The sequence below is a fragment of the Gopherus evgoodei genome, chromosome 18 (assembly GCF_007399415.2).
Source record: "Gopherus evgoodei ecotype Sinaloan lineage chromosome 18, rGopEvg1_v1.p, whole genome shotgun sequence".
NCBI lineage: Eukaryota > Metazoa > Chordata > Testudines > Testudinidae > Gopherus > Gopherus evgoodei.
The window spans coordinates 1900381-1922269 of record NC_044339.1 but is presented as its reverse complement, the minus strand read 5'-3'; the positions used below and the strand labels follow the sequence as shown (position 1 = coordinate 1922269).

The window sequence follows — 21889 nt, the reverse complement described above, 5'->3', positions numbered from 1 at the left end:
GTCAGATACAATTTACAAGGTTAACAAATGTAAATATGCATTTCACGCACTTCCCCAAATCCCTGCCTTTCTGTCACTGAAAGATTTTCTAGCAGGTTTGAGCCTGGAGGATTCTTCTGCTCACTGCTGGAAATAAGTCCTTTTAAAAAACACCAGAGACAGGTTGTTTAGTATGATCTGGTCTTCTCTTGCACCTTTCACAGCATGTAACTCTGTGACAAAAGGAGCCATTGCCACCATGTATAATGTACTTCATGATCTTAAAAGAGAAATATATAATCCATGGAAGTACAAGCTGCTAGAGACACACTTCTATACACAATCACAAGCCTAGTGCCTTCAAGGAGGTTGTGTTAAAGACTGTGACAGCGAACATGGAGAATGATACTGCTGGAAGCAGATGTAATGCCATTCCCATCTCAGATTCTCTGCTGTGCAGCATACAGCTACTCGTCAAAGATTTATCACTTAAACGGTCTCTTGTCACATTGCCTTCCTGCAGCACTGTGCAGCTGCCAGTCTGGTGAACTAGTTTCATGACCCCATCTTTGTATACACACGAATTCTGTGCTTCTACCAGTTTCCATGCCATGGCTGTAAGTTAGACAACATAATTGTCTGGCTGCTTTCATGGCTCCATTTCGGGGTTCTATAAAACAAAACAAGCCACGGTCTGTTGTTATCTGTGGCTGGTAAAACCCCAGAATTAATGTTTCAGGTGGAGATTTATAGATGTATTGCCTGGATATGTTGGTGTACATTTGATTTGAGCAATCAACTAGCAGGAATACAGCACAGTTCTGAAGACTGAATTCTCTTTTATTCCCTTTTTACTAGACCTTCTTGAGGAAAAGTACTTCAAAAATAGAGCTCACAAAATTGCACTGCATAAAACGTCCGTGAATGAAAAATGCAATTATCCAGTATGAGCTGTTGAGTATTTTACACCTTCCTCTGAAACATCTGGTATTGGCCATTCCCAGAGAAAGGAAACTGAGCTAGATGGACCATTGATAGGATCTGGCGTGACACCTTCTATGCTTCTGAATCATCTAGGTTTATTTCAGGTAGAGTTTGATCATAGCAATTGAGAATTGAGAAACTGGTTCTATTCCTAGTCAAAACATGGCCACTATGTAATATTACGCAAGTGACTTCTGTGCCTCTGCCTGTTTGCTGATCCCTAAAAGCTGAGAAAATGCTCTTCCCCATTTTGTAGCGTGAATTCACAACGTCTGTGATGACAGGCACTATGGGCATTCCACGTATTCCTATTTCTGCTTCTCTTAAAGAGGCGCATCCTGTAGTCAGGTGAGTAGGTACCCCCTCATGTTTCAAACACATGTTGAAGAACCTATATGCTAGATATCTATTTTAGGTTTACAGTACAAAAAAGAAATGTATATTTTCATTCAGCTTCCAAGAACTCTGGTTCACATTAGTTGACCCTTTCCGTCAGCTGGGCTGAAGAATGAAGTCAAAGAAGGGACTAGATAACGAAGGGCAAGCACTATGCCCTCACCCCTTGTGTGCATTATCAGAAACAACTGAGCCAAGGTTTTGTGCTGGCTTATTTTAAAACTTACCCCCTGCATAGACCATCTTTTTCCAGAGCTGGGACTCCAATACTTTGTCATGAGGATAGAAGCCCTGGTCAACCATGAACAGGATCATTATCATGGCCACAATCCGCAGAACCACAAGGTTGCCCCCAGTCAAGAGGTATGTGCCAGTCAGGAGGGAAGAAGCATAGGGACAGGGCAGACCTCGGTACATGAAAGGGATTCCTACAAGGAAGAGGAAGGAATGGGTGACTTTTCTTTTTCAAATTGCCACAAAGCTATAACCAGAGGATTCTGGGAAATAAACGAGAATGCTTGGTTCAGCCCTAAAAAGGGACATGGACAGGTTAACCAAAAATGTGAACAGTTCTTCCCGTTTTATTTGTAACACCTGAGACAAGAAAAATGAAAACTTAAAATCACGTTTTACCATTTACTGTGTGTATTTTTCATTTCCCTCAGCTGAAAAACGACGACTAGACAGTGGACCAAACTATCTAGGAGTTCATACTGTACCATAGAATATCAGGGTTGGAAGAGACCTCAGGAGATCATCTAGTCCAACCCCCTGCTCAAAGCATGACCAATCACCAGACAGATTTTTGCCCCAAATCCCTAAATGGCCCCCTCAAGGATTGAACTCCCAACCCTGGTTTAGCAGGCCAATGCATACTGTGTCCATCACCACAGTATCTCAATGCTGAGAAAAGGCATCACAACCAAAAAAGGGTCGTTGGCTAACTTTCCTCCCTCCTTCCCCTCGATCAATCAGAGCTACATTTGTTTTCTTTTCCTCTCTTCTACAGGTTTTTCATCCTCTTGCTTTCCTCTCTTCTACCTTCTCTTTTGTTGCTCTCTCACTCCAGCTACTGGAAGGGAAAATGCAGATGTTCAATGAGTCTTGGAGCACTGGGGAAATCCCAGATGACTGGAGGAAAGCCAATGTTGGGCCAGTGTTAAAAAGGGTAAACAGGCTGACCCAGGTAGTTGTAGGCCTGTCTGCCCAATATCGACCCAGGTAAGATATTGGGCTGGCTGATATGGGACCCTATTAATAAAGAATTAAAAGGAGGCAATGTAATTAATGCAAATCAACATGGGCTTATGGAAAACAGATCCCGTCTCACTAACTTGATATTTTGATGAAACTACTTTTATTAACCAAATTTATAACACTGCTAATGTAATTTACTTACACTTCTGTAAAGCATGTGACTTGGTATTACACAACATTTTAATTCAACAACTAGAGCAATATAAAATGAACATGACAGACATTCAATAGACTAAAAACTGGCTAACGTATAGTCTCAAAATGTAACTGTAAATGGGGAACCGTCATCAAGTGGGTGTGTTTCCAGTGGGATCCAACAAGGATTGGTTCTTGGCCCTGCCCCCACATTTTTATCAGTAACCTGGGAGAAAACATAGAATCATCACAGATAAAGTTTGCAGATGACACAAAAATTGGACAAGTAGTAAAGAATGAAGGGGACAGGTCACTGATACAGGTTTGAAAGTTTAATGTGTTGTTAACAACAAAGAGAGACACTAAAGCTGAAAGTCTCTAACACATACACAGCATCTCACCCACACTCTCCCACTATATCTTCTGCTGGAGTGGGACAGAGAAACCAGGAAACTCCACAAGGAGAACATGGTGGCCCTGTGAGTCTGAACCCTTCCTACTGCTCCCCAGCCGCCAGGTGCTGATCTGTTCTCCCTCCTCCCCAGCAGCAGAGATCCATGACCGGGGCTTCCCACACCTCCAAGCACTGTCACACACACGGGTGCCATCACTTGCAGCAGTTGCTATGAAATAGAACCAATGAGTCTGTGCTGTTTAGAAACTCACAGGGCACGGCTGCTTCTCAGCTACAGGAGTTCAAAAAGCAGGACCAGAACTTTTGTCTGATTCCATTTCCTCTCAGCAGGAGGTGCTGCCCGGCCCATGTTAGCAGAGACTAGAACAGAACCTTGAATAAACTCCTACAACTAGAAGGTGAGGTGATGGACTTTTCAGCCTACTTACACTCCCTTATTACTGACTGTAGCCACGCTCCAACCCCACGCAGAGAAAGGGAGACCACGCACTTACCACTCGAGAAGAAGCACAAGCGGGAAAAGACTGCGAGCACATAGACGATAGCCAGCAAGCCATCCAGGATCCCGTGAGCCTGCAGCAGTAGAGCTGTGGCCAGACCGAATGAAGTGAAGTCAGCAAAGTCATCCAACTTGGCACCTGCAGTGAGTGAGAAGCAGCTGCTCAGCGACCAGCACCACAAATGGCAGGAAGGGGCAGACGGATTTCCCAAGCCCAGCAGTGCTCTTGGGGTGAGTCCAGCATCACCCACTAGAGAACTCCCTGGGCTGGACACAACTAGCACCGTCGCCACGACCACATCATGTCCCTTACAGAGACTAAAGAGCTACATCCGTGCCTTGCTCATGACCCATAAGTGTCTAGACAGGGGGATTTCTGACAGCAGGGGGCTCTTCAGTCCAGCCAAGGCAGAATAAAAGCCAAGAGCTGGAAGCAGAAGCTAGTTGCGCTCAAGTGGAAATAAGGCCCAATTGTGTAACCATGAAGATAACAAAGAGGGTGACCAGATGTCCCAATTTTATAGGCACAGTCCCGATATTTGGCTTTGTCTATTACCCCCCACCCCATCCCGATTTTTCACACTTGCTGGCTGGTCACCCTAATAATGAACCACTGGAAGAACTAAGTACGGGACATGGGGGGATTACTCTCTGGCTTGGGCTCCAGTGAGGCAGGTGATGGTGGGGAAGATGTTCTAGCTTTGGCAGATCAGAAGAGTCTAGTTTTGATCTTTGATTTTACAAATCACTTGGAGGAGTCAGCTAGGCACATTTTAAACTCCCCCCACTTTCTGGTGCAACTCTTTTCACCTCCAGAGAGGTGTGGGCCCCTTACTGAATGAGGGAGGCAACCTAGTGACAGGATGTGGAAAAAGCTAATGTACTCAATGATTTTTTTGCCTCTGTCTTCACGAACAAGGTCAGCTTCCAGACTGCTGCACTGGGCAGCACAGTATGGGAAGGAGGTGACCAGCCCTCTGTGGAGAAAGAAATGGTTCAGGACTATTTATAAAAACTGGACGAGCACAAGTCCATGGGGCCGGATGTGCTGCATCCGAGGGTGCTGAAGGAGTTGGCGGATGTGATTGCAGAGTCATTGGCCATTATCTTTGATAACTCATGGCGAATGCGGGAGGTCCCGGATGACTAGAAAAAGGCTACTGTTGTGCCCATCTTTAAAAAAGGGAAGGAGGAGGATCTGGGGAACTACAGACCAGTCAGCCTCACCTCAGTCCCTGGGAAAATCATAGAGCAGGTCCTCAAGAAATCAATTCTGAAGCACTTAGAGGAGAAGAGAGTGATCAGGAACAGTCAGCATGGATTCACCAAGGGCAAGTCATGCTTGACTAACCTAATTGCCTTCTATGAGGAGATAACTGGCGCTGTGGATGAGGAGAAAGCAGTGGATGTGTTATTCCTTGACTTCAGCAAAGTTTTTGATACTGTCTCCCACAGTAATCTTGCCAGCAAGTTAAAGACGTATGAACTGGATGAATGGACTATAAGGTGGATAGAAAGCTGGCTAGATCATCGGGCTCAATGGGTAGTGATCAACGGCTGCATGTCTAGTTGGCAGCCAGTATCAAGCAGTGGGCCCCAAGGGTCGGTTTTGTTCAATATCTTCATTAATGATCTGGAGGATGGCATGGACTGCACCCTCAGCAAGTTTGCAGAGGACACTAAACTGGGAGGAGTGGTAGATACGCTTGAGGGTAGGGATAGGATACAGAGGGACCTAGACAAATTAGAGGACTGGGCCAAAAGAAACCTGATGAGGTTCAACAAGTCCTGCACTTGGGACAGAAAAATCCCATTCGCTGTTACAGACTAGGGACCGAGTGGCTAGGCAGCAGTTCTGCAGAAAAGGACCTAGGGGTTACAGTGGATGAGAAGCTGGATATGAGTCGACAGTGTGCCCTTGTTGCCAAGAAGGCTAACAGCATTTTGGGCTGTATAAGTAGGGGCATTGCCAGCAGATCGAGGGACGTGATCATTCCCCTCTACTCGACATTGATGAGGCCTCATCTGCGTCCAGTTTTGGGCCCCACACTACAAGAAGGAGGTGGAAATATTGGAAAGAGTCCAGCAGAGGGCAACAAAAATGATTAGGGGGCTGGAGCACATGACTTATGAGGAGAGGCTGAGGGAACTGGGATTATTTAGTCTGCAGAAGAGAAGAATGAAGGGGTTTTTGATAGCTGCTTTCAACTACCTGAAAGGGGGGTTCCAGAGAGGATGGATCTAGACTGTTCTCAGTGGTAGCAGATGACAGAACAAGGAGCAATGGTCTCAAGTTGCAGTGGGGGAGGTTTAGGTAAGATATTAGGAAATACTATTTCACTAGGAGAGTGATGAAGCACTGGAATGTGTTCCCTAGAGAGGTGGTGGAATCTCCTTCCTTAGAGGTTTTTAAGGTCAGGCTTGACAAAGCCCTGGCTGGGATGATTTAGTTGGGGATTGGTCCTGCTTTGAGCAGGGGGTTGGACTAGAGATGACCTCCTGAGGTTCCTTCCAACCCTGACAGTCTATGATTCTATGATCTGGTGAAGGTGGTTAAGGCTTGACAGTGGGGTCTGGGTGTGAGCTCAGTGGGAGGGTCCAGATGCTGGGGGAGGGGGCTCAGTGGCGTGGGGATCCGGATGGGGGTGGCTCATTGGATTGGTTTAGGTGCAGGGGGAGTGGGACCCTGAAGACCCTTTTTTTTTTTTTTAAATTGGCACCTTCTTCTATGCTCCCTGGGTGTATCAGAGCCTCATGTGCCAAGTTCACTGACTAAAATAAATGTCGCTGGTTTTATTCCCATTGGCCCCAGAGAGCCAAGCTACAGCAGAGGGAGCAAGAGTCGGTTCTGGCCTGTGAACCGTCAGAACCGTTAACTCCCTGAGCCTTATGGCACAACCTAGCTTGACTCCTGGTTCCCAAGGGTACCTTGCAGGGCTGCCAGTTAGAAAAATGCTGCTTATAAACCAAGCACCCCTGATCTAGAGTCAGTGAGAGACAACAAACCTGGAGAGCACCACAAAGCCTTTTTCCTATGAGCCAGCAGGGCCAGAGGCCGAGCTGCTCAGATGGAGGCAGTGTCCCAGCTCAACTCTAAGCAAACTGCTCCAGTCCCAAACATGGACTTACCCTGGCTACATGCACAGGGACACTCCTGCATGGGGCACAGAGAGTCGATCACAGAGAAACAACCTGGGAATGTCCAGGAGCCTGGATGTACAGTCCTTGCACTCCCAAGGCCCCTTTGGTGCTGCCCTGGGCCTATCGTTCACACCAGTCCAACACAGGTGTGCAATGCCACCATTCAGATACTCACTTTGCACGCGTGTAAATGACTCCAAAGTGCAGAGCAATGGTGAACTTGAGCCCAGTGACTGCAGTGGAGGCTTTGGGTGGGCTAAAAATGTAGCACTGGGCCCCAGATCCCTGCTCATCTCATGAACTTCTCTTTTGGATACTGTATTTAGCTCTCTGCTCTTGCAAGGCTGATCCTGTGTTCACATATTCCTGTGACAAAGCAGTTCTGGGAAACCTAGACCCACACCATATATGCGCTCTTTGCTCTGCTCTGAAGGATGAGAACAGATGTAGCCAGACTGCACTGGAAATTTGGATCAAATATACAATTTCTCTCTGCCTCCAAACAGATTCTCCCACTCGCATGCTGCATGAGCTGATGTAGAGCAATCGATATTATGGCCCAAATAGCTGGGTGGGAAAAAAAACAGGTGGCAATAGAAACCCAAGAGAGGTTTCTCTCAGTTTCCCCACCAGATCATGTATAGGTTATCCATGGAAGCTGCTTCCCTGCAGAATTAGAAGGGTTTTAAACCCACCCATTGGCAAAACTCACCACTCCCAGAGTTTCACACAGATCTTGGGCCAAGCCAGAAGGGCTCTTTGCAGTCAGTCTGATGGTGGAAGATGAATGGAGAGCTCCCATCCACATATGTGGATCCCCACTGGAAGGGGAACAGTGCAGCAGAGGCCTCCATTCCACAGCCTCTGGACAGGGATGCAGTATGTTTCCTCTCTCTGTCCAGAGGCAAGGGTCGAGGCCTATGTTATTTTCCCCACACACACACACACGGAATTTGCTCCCCACCTGTGTTTTTTGTATCTACAGGTCAAACTGATACGGTTGTTTTAATGCTTCCTAACGGCCTGTCTGCAGTGCCACCATTCACGAGAACGACTGGAGAAAACTGCTGCTGCTGCCTGGCTACCAGGAGAGGCACGTTTAATGGCTATTGAGCTTGGATGTTTAATTTGCAACCAGTGCAGTGGGGGGGGGGGGTAGCAATACAGTCTGTGGGCTAATTTTATCCTTAGGTGCAGTTTATCCTGCCCATCAGAGATGAGTGGACCTGGTATGTCTCGTTCGTTCATTATGTAGATGGACACTGCCTGTCTCACAGCCTGAGTAACAGGCCTAGTATTCTGAGCTTCTAGAGGACGACAAGATGGAACTCACCCAGGGCTGAGCAAGCATTCAGTTGCCTAGCAACCGCTCCATCCGCTAGGTCAAGCAGGAATCCAATCAGGAGCAGCCAGCAAGCATAGTAGTATTGCCTAGAGGAAAAGAGCAAGGGAAGGACATTAGTGTCTCCATGGCCATGTCAGGTTCTGAGGTTTTTAACAGGTAACAAGAGCATTAATCTTCAGGGTTGCTGGGAGACACCCTGTGAAGCTGGAATGTGCATGGCTCTGCATCAGTGCAGGAGCCTGAAACCAGACCTCACTCCCAGATGTTCTGTTACGCCTCTGCCTTTCCCACCTCTCAGGCTGTAGCTCCCCGAGAGGCCGGGCCTGCACCTCCTGGTGCCTTGTTCACACAGGCTCTCCAGAAAGGGAAGCAGCACTTAGAGTGGAATTTGCTCCTCCACTGTGATGTGGGAGAGACAAAAGTCCTAGCCCATACATGTACCACTTGCTCAGCCTTGGAGGAAGGTGACTTGATTGACCTTGACCACAGGCAGGGGCTGATGGGCTTCAATAGGGAATCAGGTACAGTCCTCCCCCCTTAGAGGATAATGACATAGGAGAGGAGGAGGAGGAGAGGGGAAGTCAGTAGCGTGTCTGGGATGCCATGGCCTTGACCAAACCAGATTAACATGCGTAAGAGCTTCACAGGGAGGTCAAGCAGCCAAAACAAATTTGTTAGGTGAGTGTTCCAAGACGCCTCAGCAGAGGTGCAATCATTTTTGCAGTGCAAAATAAGTCCCTCCCCAGCTCTCCTGTTGATGTCCCCCTGAATGTGCCTGTGGATCTCCTACATTGTCATTCCAAGGGCCCCTCCATTTTTATTCAAGTTGTGCCTCTGTCCCTTCCGGGTGTAAAAGGAGGACAGAATTTGGTCCAACTGATCAACAGGATGCTGACTAACAGTACAGTGCTGTGGCCTCCTGTGCTCTGCGAGTTACTGTAAGATCTGGCCAAACACGACTCCTGAGTGGTGGGTAGAATAGACGCAGCCTCCCCTAGAGCAGCCGCTGCCGCCGGACCCTGCTTGCAGGTTTGGTGGGGAAGTTTTTTGCTTGTATTATGCCCCATGCAGGTTCCGGGTCAACAGGATGTGCTACTCAGCTTCCTGGGTTCATCAGTAACTCGCTGGACTCCAGGGATATTACTGACAAACCTAGTACACATACTGCCTCTCAGCTACTCTGAAGCTGCATGGGGCATTGCAAAAGCTCAGGTTCGTCTTCTGGAAGAGAGAAGAAGAGAAGAGCTTTTGGAAGAGAGAAGAAGAGAAGAGCTTTTGGAAGAGAGAAGAAGAGAAGAGCTTTTGACTTTTCCCGCAGGGCAGCCTGGGGTCTGCGGCGGTGGCGGCTCTAGCCAGCCTGGGGCTCCTCTAAGTAGCTGGGGCTGGCATGAGGCTCCTCTGGTGAGGGGGTGGGGCAGAGTGGTCTCAGAGCTCTGGCTGCGGAGGGGGGCAAGGGAAAGGGGTGGAGTGGGGGCTAGCCTCCCCAAAGTGGGGCTCCATCCACCACCCATGGCATCACTGCTTTCATAAGCACCGCCTCTATTAATTCCTGTGTGCCAGGCACATCCCTTAGGCTGCTGTAGTACAATCTCCATTTGGTTGCTGTGAACTGGTACAAGGTGATATCCACACGGCAACAGAATCCCTGTCCTTCAAGGAGTTCATTCATCATCCCCATGTACCTAATTTGTTGTGTTCACTTCACCTTGAGGGAGAAGAGTGAGCGTCTCTCCTCCAAACAGAGTTAATACATTTCCTTGCAAGTATTCGATGATATATGATTCATAAAAAGGGCTGTACCAAATTCATGGCCATGAAAAACACGTCATGCACCATGAAATCTGGTCTCCTGCGTGAAAACTGGCTACTGTGTGTGTGTGTGTGTGTAAGGGGTGGAGGGTGTCACGGTATTGCCACCCTTCCTTCCTTCTGTGCTGCCTTCAGAGGTGGGCGGATGGAGAGCGGTGGCTAATGGCTGGGCACCCAGCTTTGAAGGCAATACTGCTGCTGGTAGCACTGCAAAAGGGTTCCGTCTTTACTTCTGCGCTTCTGTTGGCAGCGGCACTATCTTCAGAGCAGGGTGCCCGGCCAGTGGCCGCCACTCTCATGCCCACCCTACAATAGTCTTGAGACCCCCTTTTGGGTCAGGACCTCCAGTTTGAATAATGCTGATGAAACACATCAGCGAAATTTGCTATTTATGCCATGACCAACCCATGAAAAAAGTGTTATTTCTCCACCATTTAAGTAGACCCCTATTCATAAATGGGATATTTGGGTGCAGACCCAAAACTGTGTGGTTTCATACCATTTAGAAATGACAGTAACGGATGCTACAGAAATATCTCCAAATTAGATACTGGGGTGTCCTATTCTGATCTTTCTTGCACAATTTTAGTTTGCACCATGGATCAAAATGTTTGTACTGTAATTTCGTCATTTTCACTACACTGCACACCACGGACTGCTGGCAGTTTGCAGTACCAGCCAGGCTAGAACTCGGCTTCTCCACATACGAAAGCAGAGTCTGCTACCACTTGAGCTAAGTGTCAAATAACAAAACGTTTCTATTGACTTTACAGACTACGTTTTCTGTTTAAAAAATGCCCAAGCCTAAATTTGGGGGCTATATTGCTTGACATCTCCCTTCCCTCCTCACTTTAACATTTTTAAACAACATAAATAGTGCCTTAGGGAGCCATTTGTGTTACCACAGCAGAGTCATGTGCAGCACGATCAGATCTGTAGTGTGCACAGGAGCCTGCCATATTGTAACCAGGTCACATAACGATGCTAAAGCCTGGCACATGACTAAGGCTCAATTACAAAACCTTACTCCAGCAGTGGCACTGTGCCAATTTACACTAATGCGAAACCAGCCCTTTTACTGAGCTATAACCAAGCCTCCAGCTCTGTTTTGGTAGCCGTAGGGTACACAGGCTTAAAGTGAAGCTAAGGAGAGCAACAACTACACACTAGACTGCCAGGTTGGTTTTGCTCCAGGAAAATGTCTCCCGGTGATTCCGTCTCCTGAACGGAACAGAGCACACAAGTGATACCATGTGGGAATAACTCCTGAACCATGAGTAATCTGTTAGTCTTTAATAGAACATTTCAGATGTGTGCCTAGAGGATAAAAGTCTGGACGACCAGCTCTTTTCTTTTTATTCTATTTTCTGATCAGAAGTGATTCCATTTGACAAGCCCCGATGGGATTTCAGACCCAATTTAGCAGTCTGAATGGAGGCACATCCCTACAGTGATGTCAACAGGAGCAGTATCTGAGCAGGGCTGGCCATTCAATTCCCGATGCACCGTATAAATTAACAAGTGATAAAGTCCAGGGAATAGTGTTAGCTGGGTATCCTCCCAGGACATTGTATAAGGAAAGGTCCTTTTGGCATCCTGCAGAAATTTATGGGAACCCCTACTCATGTGGGCGGAAGACAACCCTGAATATATTCCCCTGGGCCTGGTTTAACACTCTTCAATCCCTTCGCTGCTTTGTTACCTCACCAGGCCTCTTCTTTCCTACCGACAGTGTTGCTTACTTAGCCTGGAGGAGGTACCTTGGCAGCTCACTGATAATGCAGTGCAGAGAAATTTTATGCTACATGGGCCAATTCTTATCCTGATTTACAGTCCAGGTATTCCACTGAAGTCAACCAGGGGGCAGAGGATGTGACATAGCACAGAAATTCCTTGAGGCAACAGCCACCCCTCACCAGCTGATAGCCGTCACCTTGGAGATGTCACCTTAGGCCACACCCACCCAAGGGCAAAGTGTCACGTTTTGAAATGCACCCGCATTAGCTAGTGGTTTGTCTACACAGCACCGCAGTGCAGCTAAGGGGGGCAAACCGCAGAGTGCACCAGAGCTGCGCTTTAGCTGTCCCCTGTGCACACTGTGGGCATGAACTAGAAGGTTCTTAGTTCACATTAACAGAGTCCAGTTGGAAAGATGACTGGATTCACATGCACTAGGTCCCTTTTGGTTTGCAGCAGGAGTGTCCACACAGGGCAGTTAGTGTGCAGCTCTTCGGTGCACTCACCATTCACACCCGTCGTCTTTTCAAATGTAAACATGGCCTTAGTGGCCCTGGCTCTTCCCCCAGAGGACAAATGGAAGTTTTGCCACTGATTATAAGGAGGATTCCCTGTCCCTCCCTCCACCCTTGCCAATTTTTATGCAGTCTCTCCCAGGAATCCACACCACTATGTGAAGACCCAGACCTACCCATTTAGGCTGCAGAGGATGGAAGACAGGCCCATGATCAGGTTAGCCATAGAGAGGGCATTGGCGACATTCTTGCGGACAAACTCCAGAGCCTGGGCTCGACCTGCTTGCTCTCTCAGGAACAGCTTCTTAAAGTGGTGAAATATACCTGGAACCCAGCAGGGGGAGAAAGTCAGGACGAGAAGACCTTTGCCGCTGCCTTTCCAAGAGGAAATTATTTAAGCACAGATCCTTGAAGAACAGGAGAAGGCCCAATGGATCAGCGTTGAGTCTATAGTTAAATTCCCCAAGTATCTGTGAATCCGTTCTAGGGTCAAGCTGAGGGAGTCTTAGAGAGGGCTGATTTTATTGTGTGAACATGGAGCTAGGTTTTTAATGGCGATCCTACTGCAATGTGTCCTGGGATACAGAACTGCTGTGAAAAGGGGACAGGAGCTTCTTGGCCTTATAGGTTTTTTTCCTTTAATAAAACTAAAGCCAATAAAACACTAAATACCAATGGTGGCCCAGTCTGGATTTTAAAAAAAAGAGTTGATGCAAAAGTGGTGGAACGGGGACAAGGACTAGTGCCCCTCAACTCCAATACTCTATATTGAGGTCCTTCCTTCAGAAGTTTGCTTTTGGGACAGCCTTACAAAGAGGGGAGTTTTCCTGCTATTGGTGTGTAAATTAGTACCTGACTGTTGTTCTTCGTGGGGAGACCTGAGTCAGCCAGCAGTTCCTCTGCCATTAAAGGGGCCAGCACTCATCTCCGTGCTTCCTTTGGCAGCTGTCAATGCTAAACGTGCCAGCCTGGCTGTAGCCCTTCTGCCCCACATCATGAGATGACTACCGTGAGATTAGCTCCCAGAGGTGTTGTTACCATACATGCTGCTCAGAGTGTTTTCATGTACTTTCAGCCTTATCGTTTCACACCTGCCTAATGACTAGGTACTACATGTCCTCACTCACTCAGCTCTTGCCATGATCTGGCCTTTTGCAGCCTTTGCATTCTTATACATACATGTGTATATACTCATAAGGATGGATGCCTTTTGCCTTCCTCGGTCCCTTTAGCCCCCTCTCCCCTGAATAGCACGGGAGGGAGGGGAGGAAAGACTGCAACAATAAGATGTTATCTCAGGTAGTAGCCCAGAAGAATTGCTACCTCTAGAGACTTATTCTTAGAAGGTGACATTCCTGTGCAGGGGGCTAGCACAAAGCCCACGCACCACTGAAGGCATCAAAACTGGGTTTAAATGGAGCACAGGGCTTGTGCTGGCCGAAAGTGATGGGACTTTGTGCACCTTAGTTTTACAAGAAATTAGGGGCAACACATCAATTGAGTTCTAGGCCACCGCAGCCAAAGATAACATCACAAACGAAAGCAATTCACTCTTCAGATGTTCAGCCCAGTTGCCCCATTAGCTTTCATTCACCCCATTCTATAACCACGTGCCACAGTTACACAATTGAAAATGCATTTTAAAAAAAGCTTATCAGAAAATTCTTAAAGCTGTTTCTGTTTTACTCCCCCACACCCAACCACTAAAAACATTATTTTTACTTAGGAAAAAAACCAAAAACCAAACTTACAATAAAACCAACCCCACGTTTTAAGCTCTATTTATCTTATATACCTATAGGGCTACTCTTTAGAGAAAAGGTTAAGGGTCATGTCCTACTAGTGTGTTTTGCACCCTGCCCTTGACGTGTTTCCAAAGCCAGGCAAGTTCATGAGATTCTTCATCTGAAAGAAAACAGCATGTCAGAGCAAAAGCCATCAATGTGAAACGAGTCAGATTGGTGTATACGGCTTTACCGCCCTCCCTTCAAGCCCTCCCAAGGCTCATACTGGGACAACACAGTAAAAGCCAGTATCTTGTAAGACACAACTTTATCAAAGTTTCACTAGCACTTGCTCTTGTGAAAACAGATTTCCCATGAGGCAGCCATGAGCCCCCATTTGGAGGTACCATCTGCAGTCAGGCTTATTCTTTTTAAGCTTCAGTGACCTGCTCACTTGTTTGCTCTTTGTACAAAAGCACAAGTTAGTTTTTAAAAATAACTGTTAAACATCCCATCAAACCTGTAAAGCTGTGCCCATTCTAGGCAAAGTCAGAGGAACAGTATGCTTTGTCCACTTAAACGTAATACTTGAGCAGATAAAACATGCACCCAGAGGAATACGAAGTCTATTTACCCCACATTACAAACAATCCCATTTGGATTAACATAAAACACAGCAAAAAGGTTGTTAGAAGAGGCACCATTTACATCGGTGGGCACATTTGAAATGTTTTATTGACTAAAACCAAACTGATTGTCAAATTAGTGCTCATGAATCACTGAAATGAGATACCTGCTTAAAAAACAGCTGGGCCACTCCTACTAACATGCATCTGATGAAGTGGGTATTCACCCACGAAAGCTCATGCTCCAAAATGTCTGTTAGTCTGTAAGGTGCCACAGGATTCTTTGCTGCTTTACAGATCCAGACTAACACAGCTACCCCTCTGATACTCATACTAACAAATCTCCCAAGGTAAAAATGCAGGAATGTTTCCTGTGCTCAGGGCTTGTGGGAAGCAGTCAATTACATCCAATTTTTCAAATGAACTGGCTGAAAAATATTCAGTAACATGAAATCTAAAGAACAGACAGATTCTTTTGTAACCATCAAAAGCTGAACAGCTGGACTATTGGTTCTTTTAGCACCCGTTCCGTTTTTGCAGGTCGTGTTCTTTTACCACAAGCTAAGAGAAATGTCAAAGATCACAGACACCATGGAAAGAGAGGGAAGTAACATACAAGAAATCAAGGTGATTTCCATATGAATTAAATGCATGTTTATTTGTAGATTTGGGATCAAATTTGCCACCTCACTTTGGCTGTTCTATATCGTTACAATGATTAAAAGCAGCAATAAACCCATCTTCAATAACCATTTAAACCAAGTCTGCAGCCACTTAGTTCCTTTATGCTGCTGTGGTGATGCAACGTGTATTGGTGATACTGGCTGATTATATATTTGTACGGATAAGGCTGTTTACAGGATTACAACCATGCACTCCCACACAATTCAGCAGATGCAACCAAGGGAAGAGTCTTGTCTCTATCTTGAGTGCTTTTTAAACTGTGCTGCTGGTTGGAGATTAGGAACAGCAATAGAGAAATAACAGTTTTAAATATATTATAATTGCACTTTAACGTTTTATCTCAGTAACTTCAAGACTCCAATATTACTGTTTATCAAAGGAATAGAAGGCCACCTATATGTAAACACCCCCCCCCAAAAAAAAACAAACAAAAAACAGGAGGGAAGGGCAGGAACAAAAGAAAAAACACCCCTGCCCTCACTTGTCCACCTTTGTGGAACTATGGGAACTGAAGACAGCCAATGGTAAGAAGCCATTTCAATCATTTTGTTCAATCACTCATTTTATTCTCTGGGGCAAAATTCACCCCCTGCGAAACACCATTGACTTTAATGGTTTGTACTAGGCACGAGTGTAGTTTCATTTGTTACAAGTGACCTGGCATCAGGTCCTGTATGTACTGGGCAGCCCATTGAAAAGAACTGGGGTTCCAGGTTTCCCGCAACTGAAACAGCCCTGGGCAGAAGGCCCACTTGCATGGGATTTAAATGGTACATAGCCCCTTGCAACCCTTGAAAATAGGGTTTATGGAGGGCTTAAGACCACCACAGTGCCTTGCAAGCAGCCCTCCATACCCAGAGTGCCAGGCTGAGCCTTCCATTCTGAGCCCCATTCATTCCAGCCTGCAGAGTGTTTTCCTGGGTTACACACATTCCGCTTTGAACCTGTTTGCTTTGTTTTATGTTAATTCACCTGTATTCTATATTTTCCAGCAGGAACCTTTAGCACTGGGACTTGGTTTCCTCTATCAGTTAGAAGGGAACTTGTTATTCCTCTCTATTGTGAGGACAGTGCAGCCAGGTTGCAGGGAGTGCTGCAAAACATCCCAAGCTTGCACTAGCTGGATTTGGTGTCTATCCAAGGTGAGACTTTTGTCTTCCCTATGTAATTTTGCAGAAGAACCTCAGGTGATCCTTGGAGGATTCCTATCCAGGTACTGACCCAGCCAGATCCTATTTAGCAACATACTCTGGAGACACAACTGCAAGATGGGCATAATATAGTGCATGTTTTATGTGCTAAAATAGTATTTTAAGTGAACAGCTCTCTTCATTCATATCCCAAAACACCAGTTAACAACTCCTTAGTTTGGTGCAACAAGTGGACATCACAATTCATACTATACCTCTCAAATGGAACACATCTGTGATGTTTAAAGACAAAAAAGACTTCTTTGCCTATAAATTATTCCATCATCAGGTACTATTCCCTCTGCTTTTGAATTCCTAGTGTCTTGAACACTGAACATTCACACACAATCCTTCCTCTACTCAATAATCACCACCCATCTGATTTTATTTGATGCTTTTGTTGGAATTCAGCAGCCAAATGCTACATTTAACAAGAGACCCTCACAGAGTCTTAAATTTAAAAATCTAACCACTGATATCCAGTTTTACTCCTTTAGCTTTTCCAGCTGAATTAAACAAAACACTTAAGAAATATATTTAAGGAACAATCCCTGATGGGACAGCTGTTTTCCCCCCACACCAAATGGACCTTTCCTCATCTCTATGATTTTCTGTCACAGTTGAGAGGTAGGCCAAAAGTTATTGCAAATGTCATGAAAGTGTTGTGTTCATACACACAGGTGGATCTAGCTCATGCTAGAAAATTCCCAGAATGAGCCTTGCAGGTGTCTTTTGCTTAGATGCCAATACTGTTACAAGTCCAAAATTTAAATACATCCAAGATCTCTGCTGGGATTTTTTTTCATTATTATGGTTTGATGTACAACAGCTGTTCTCCCACATTATGAGCTTCTTCAGAAGAAACAGAACCTCTGAACTGAATCTGCCAGGCAGCTCCTTGCTGGGTTTTTTTATTCTACCAATGATACTGGCTCATGTTTTATTTATTATGAAAAAGTTGTTTTTATAAAGGAGCATACAACAGGGTCTTGACTGAGTGTTAATGGAAACCTATCAAAAAGGCATACGGGCCTGATTTCCCCCTCACTCATGCTGGTGTAAATCCAGAGTAACTCCACAAATGTCAGTGGAATTACACCAGCATAGATGAGATGAGAATCATGCCCTGTGCCATCCTTCACACCCGGGCAAAGTGGGTATACATGAAATCCACCATGTCAGATGTTTCCATTCCCTTACCACTCACTTAGGGCCTGATATTGCATTCCCTACTCAAGCAAGGCTCCAACTGACTTTAATGAAGCTTTGCAGAAGAAAGCCCTGAAGGATGCAGCCTTTGCACACTAAACCTAACTCTTGGGATGAATGTCACCCCAGTTCCAACAGGGGTTGTATAAGCTCCAGTACACCACTAGACCCATAACTAGGGGCCTTGGTTAGACCATCTACACTGGATGTCTGTCACTCTTTATAACCTCATTCTCACAAGACAAGTTTGAGAAAACAGAATATCCTAAACCAAAATTAGGGCATTCAGGAGATGTGTCTTAAAAAGGAGGGCTTAGCAGGGTTGTTATATAGATTAATTCTTTGCATCACTCCATAGCTATAGGAGGATTAATTAAGTCAGGCCATTAAATAAAGGACTCTGAACCTACTATAAGTCTGTACGGTGACATCAATGAAAATCCAGGCTTATTAATAGGGCTGGCTTTAGGCCAATTCTCCGGAATCGGGCCCCACACTTTAGGTGCCTTTTTAATTTTTTGTACTCACCCAGTGGCAGTCCAGGTCTTTGGCGGCACTTTGGGACGGCAGGGTGTGCGTGTCTTTCACTCGCTCCGGGTCTTCGGCAGCATCCTGGCAGTAGGGGCTCCACGGAAGACCCGGAGCAAGAGAATGACCCTCTGCTGCCGAAGACCCGCACCGTTGCTGGGCATTTGAATCGGGCCCCACAGTTCCTAAAGCCAGCCCTACTTATTAGAGTAGCCTCACAACTGTCACCACTGACCCGACTTCAGCCCACAACATCTGGAAAGAAGTGTCAGGAAAAAATAGCATGATATATTCCTCAGCTCCACACTGGCAGTCAGCTTGATGGTCTTCAGTCAGATCACAAGTGAGTACCTTTGAGGGCTACCTGGTGAATTTTAAGATGCTTAGATAGATATTCTTGGTAGCTGTTATCCAACAAAGCAGCCATCAAAACTGATAATTCACTAGACATATGAGACAGACCTTGCGCAAGTACGTTACGCCAATGGAGTTCGACAGCGTGACAGAGAATGGACTCCAAGTGTAAGTTTTAAAATTATTTGTCCTCTTCCTCCCCTCCCATTCCCTGCTCCCATGGAGTCAGTACAAGTTTTGCCATTGACTTTAATGGAACCGGATTGGGCCCTTAAGTTATAGGACTTGATTCTCATCTCACCCCAGATGCACACAAGTCTAACTTCCATTGACTGCCGTAGTGTCACTCAGTCATTCTGGTGTAAGAGCAAACACCAAAAGTAACTCCACTGATGTCAGGTTACAGTGCTGTAAAACAGAGGAAAGTGAGAGGAGAATCAGGCCCATAGATTTATGTTTATTTCTTTCAGCCATGTCACAAAATAGGGACAGACATTTAGTTTAAATACGCTAAATCCTTACTCCCCTTTGACTGGATTCTAGCTCAGTTTTGCTGGTGTAGATCCAGAGTAACTCTGACAGGATTATTTGTCATTTTGAATTTACATCAGGTGAATGAGATCCGAATCCAGTCCATTAACGTCAATTGTCAGAATAAGGGCTGATGGATATGGCCCACAGAAGTGTATTTTTGAAATATCAGCCCATCCCCTGAGAGTTAAAACTTCGTTCTTCTGAAGAGCCCTGTCGAGTTAATGAAAACTCCTGGCCCAATATGAACTGTGGGGCTACTAACCACCTCAGAGTTGCTGCAGACAGGAATCCTCCCCAGCAGAAATCTTGGATTTTAACAATCAGTGAAAACAGAGAAAAGCAGCAAGAAAAAGATTAGAATCTTGATACCCAACGATGCTTTTCGCATCACAATGGCCGGCTGCTAGCATCAGCAGTAACAGAACATGGAGAAACGGTGCTCAAAGGGTTTACAAAAAAAAAAAAAAAAAAAAAAAAAAAAAAGAAGAAAAAAACCAAGTATGAAATTGGCATTTCTTTACCTTTCTGTTGTAAAAAAGGGATTATCCACTGGCCTCCAGTAAGGCAAGTTTGTTCCACTTTTGAGCAGTGTCTTTCACAATAACCTGTGTACACTTGCATCAACTGTGATTACTTGGGGGAAGCAGGTTAAAACATTCAACCAATGAGTGTTAACTATCAACATCCCACTCCCATGTCCACAGAACCTGATTCTCCTATCGCATCAATGAGACTCCATTGGCTTCAGCAATGCTTCCCCAGTGCGAGAGGAGGATCAGGCTCAGTGTATCTGGCATGGTGTGAGGCAGTCTAGCCTCCCCACACTTAAGGCACAATCTGGCTCCCATTGAAGTCAGTGAGTCTTTCCAATGCAGGCCGCATCAGGTCCTCATGCCACATGGGCCTGTCCTGTGGAGGTCAGCAGGCGTTCTCAGAATAGGCCAAAGCAGGCTAGACTCCTGCAACTTCCCTCTAATTGTTTATATCCATGTGCGGAATGAATTTTGTTATGTGCACCAATATGGAGGTGATGTGTGGTGGGGTTGGGGCCGAGGGGTTTGGGCTGCGGGAGGGGGCTCAGGGCTGGGGAAGGGCTTTGGGGTGAGTGGGGGCAAGGGCTCTGGCTGGGCATGCAGACTCTGGGGAAGGGCCAGAGATGAGGGGTTTGGGGTACAGAAGGGGGCTCAGGGCTGGGGCAGAGGGTTTGGGTGCAGGAGTGAGGGCTCCAGCTGGGGGTGTGGGAGCTGGGTGGGGCCAGGGATGAGGAGTTTGGGGTGCAGGCTGCCCCAGGGCTGGGGCCAGAGGACTCCCCCCAGCCCTCTCCCCACCAGCAGCAGCTCCGGGGGAGAGGTCACAGTGCCTCTCCCTGCTGACAGCAGCTCCAGGGCCAGGGGAGAGGCCCACAGCATCCCTGCATGCCCCAACTAGCTCCCCTCCCCCTTACCTCTCTCCTCTCCAGGCCCTTGTGGCTGTGCACCTGTGTGGCACTTTATAGCCTGCTATGCGGCCACGCAGCTTAGAGAGAACTCTGGGCTCCTGTATTTCTGAATACAGAACACCATTGCTAGAGATATGACAATGCCTGTTTCTTGGAGCATTTCCAAGCCAATGAGCTCATTATACATGAATTGTCCCAAGAAAGATCAAGAAGGCAAATCCTCACTAAGTCATCCTGGTTGCAAACGACACAATGCCTAATCTCTACCTTTCTACAGAGAAAATCTTCTTGTGGAAATTCCACTAAAAATATTCCTCTCTCTGAGTTTCCAATCTTGAATTAAAAAAATCCCAAAATGTTAGATCAGCAAAATGATATAAAAAATGCTCAGGGAAACCTTGGTGAATCTGAAGAAAAATTCTTTGTCTCCATCCAGCTAACACTCATTGGTGCCAAGAAAGAGTCTGAAAAGGGAGCAGGGGTTCTTTGTGCACAGTACACATAGTACTATGCAAGTAGGCTTCTTGTACGACTGGCTTATTTTAACTGGGACATGTTTTAACATGGCTTTAAAAATTGTTGCTTTTTGTGGCTTCCTGCAGGGACCGCTAGACAGGGAGCAAACATGCCTCTTTGTATAAACTGAAAACAAAGACGGCCAAGTTCAGATGATCCACAGTGGAAGAGTCAGAAAGATGTTTAAAACAATAAAATAGTTCTAGGACAGGTTTAGATCGTATTCAAATTCAATGTAAATCTAGCAGGAGGCACTCTTCTGGCTGAAATGAATTAGTTATTTCTCATAAATTTACACATTGGCATATTGAAAAGGAAGTGATAATGCAGGGTTTCCCCCAAGATTTTAGGTAAAGGTGTGGACAAGTTCCCAGATGTCTGACTATGCAACCCCAAATGTCCACCAGAGCATAAGTGGTTCTCTGTGGAGTTAGTTTAGAGCTGGTTAAGAGGGGAACAAGGGCTTTAAGGAACAGAGATGAATGGGAGGAGGTGGTGCAGAAAATGATGTCACCAACCCCTTCTTAGAGCTTAGGGGAAACCCTGCAAAGGAAGAGGAGAGTGGGGAAGGCTCTAGAAGGTTTTCCAGTGTCCCTGCTGGGCATGCTCGAAGTGGTGCCATTGAACAGGGGAGAAATTCAAGGTCAATTCTAAGAGCATGCAGTTTCACCTGCCAGGAAGCCATTGTGGCCCAGACTCTCAGGTGATCTATACAGGTGTAGCTCCAATGACTTTGTGCCAATTGGCACCAGCTGAGATCCTGGCCCCACAGGTGGAGTTTTATGGTCTATGAATGATTGGTGACCTACCTCACTTACAGGTTCAGACACAAAGTATGCCTCTTAAGGTGACACACACATCCCTTATTGGTCCC

The 21889-nt window shown here is 46.1% G+C and overlaps 1 protein-coding gene across 8 annotated transcripts in view; it reads right to left on the bottom strand.

The window, feature by feature from the left end:
• The window catches only part of TMEM269 (transmembrane protein 269), a 35150-nt gene that overhangs the window by 3926 nt on the left and 9335 nt on the right, over positions 1-21889 (bottom strand). For 4 of the 8 annotated variants that reach the window (XM_030537983.1, XM_030537976.1, XM_030537977.1 and 1 more), the window contains exons 3-6: positions 12389-12536; positions 8140-8237; positions 3661-3804; positions 1587-1787 (exon numbers count right to left, since the gene is read on the bottom strand). In XM_030537983.1, coding sequence (XP_030393843.1) covers positions 1587-1787; positions 3661-3804; positions 8140-8237; positions 12389-12536 — 591 coding nt within the window. Of the gene's footprint in view, positions 1-1586; positions 1788-3660; positions 3805-8139; positions 8238-12388; positions 12537-14007; positions 14118-19582; positions 20119-21889 lie in introns of those variants that run through there. The other 4 variants (XM_030537980.1, XM_030537982.1, XM_030537979.1 and 1 more) reach the window with 4 other exon arrangements.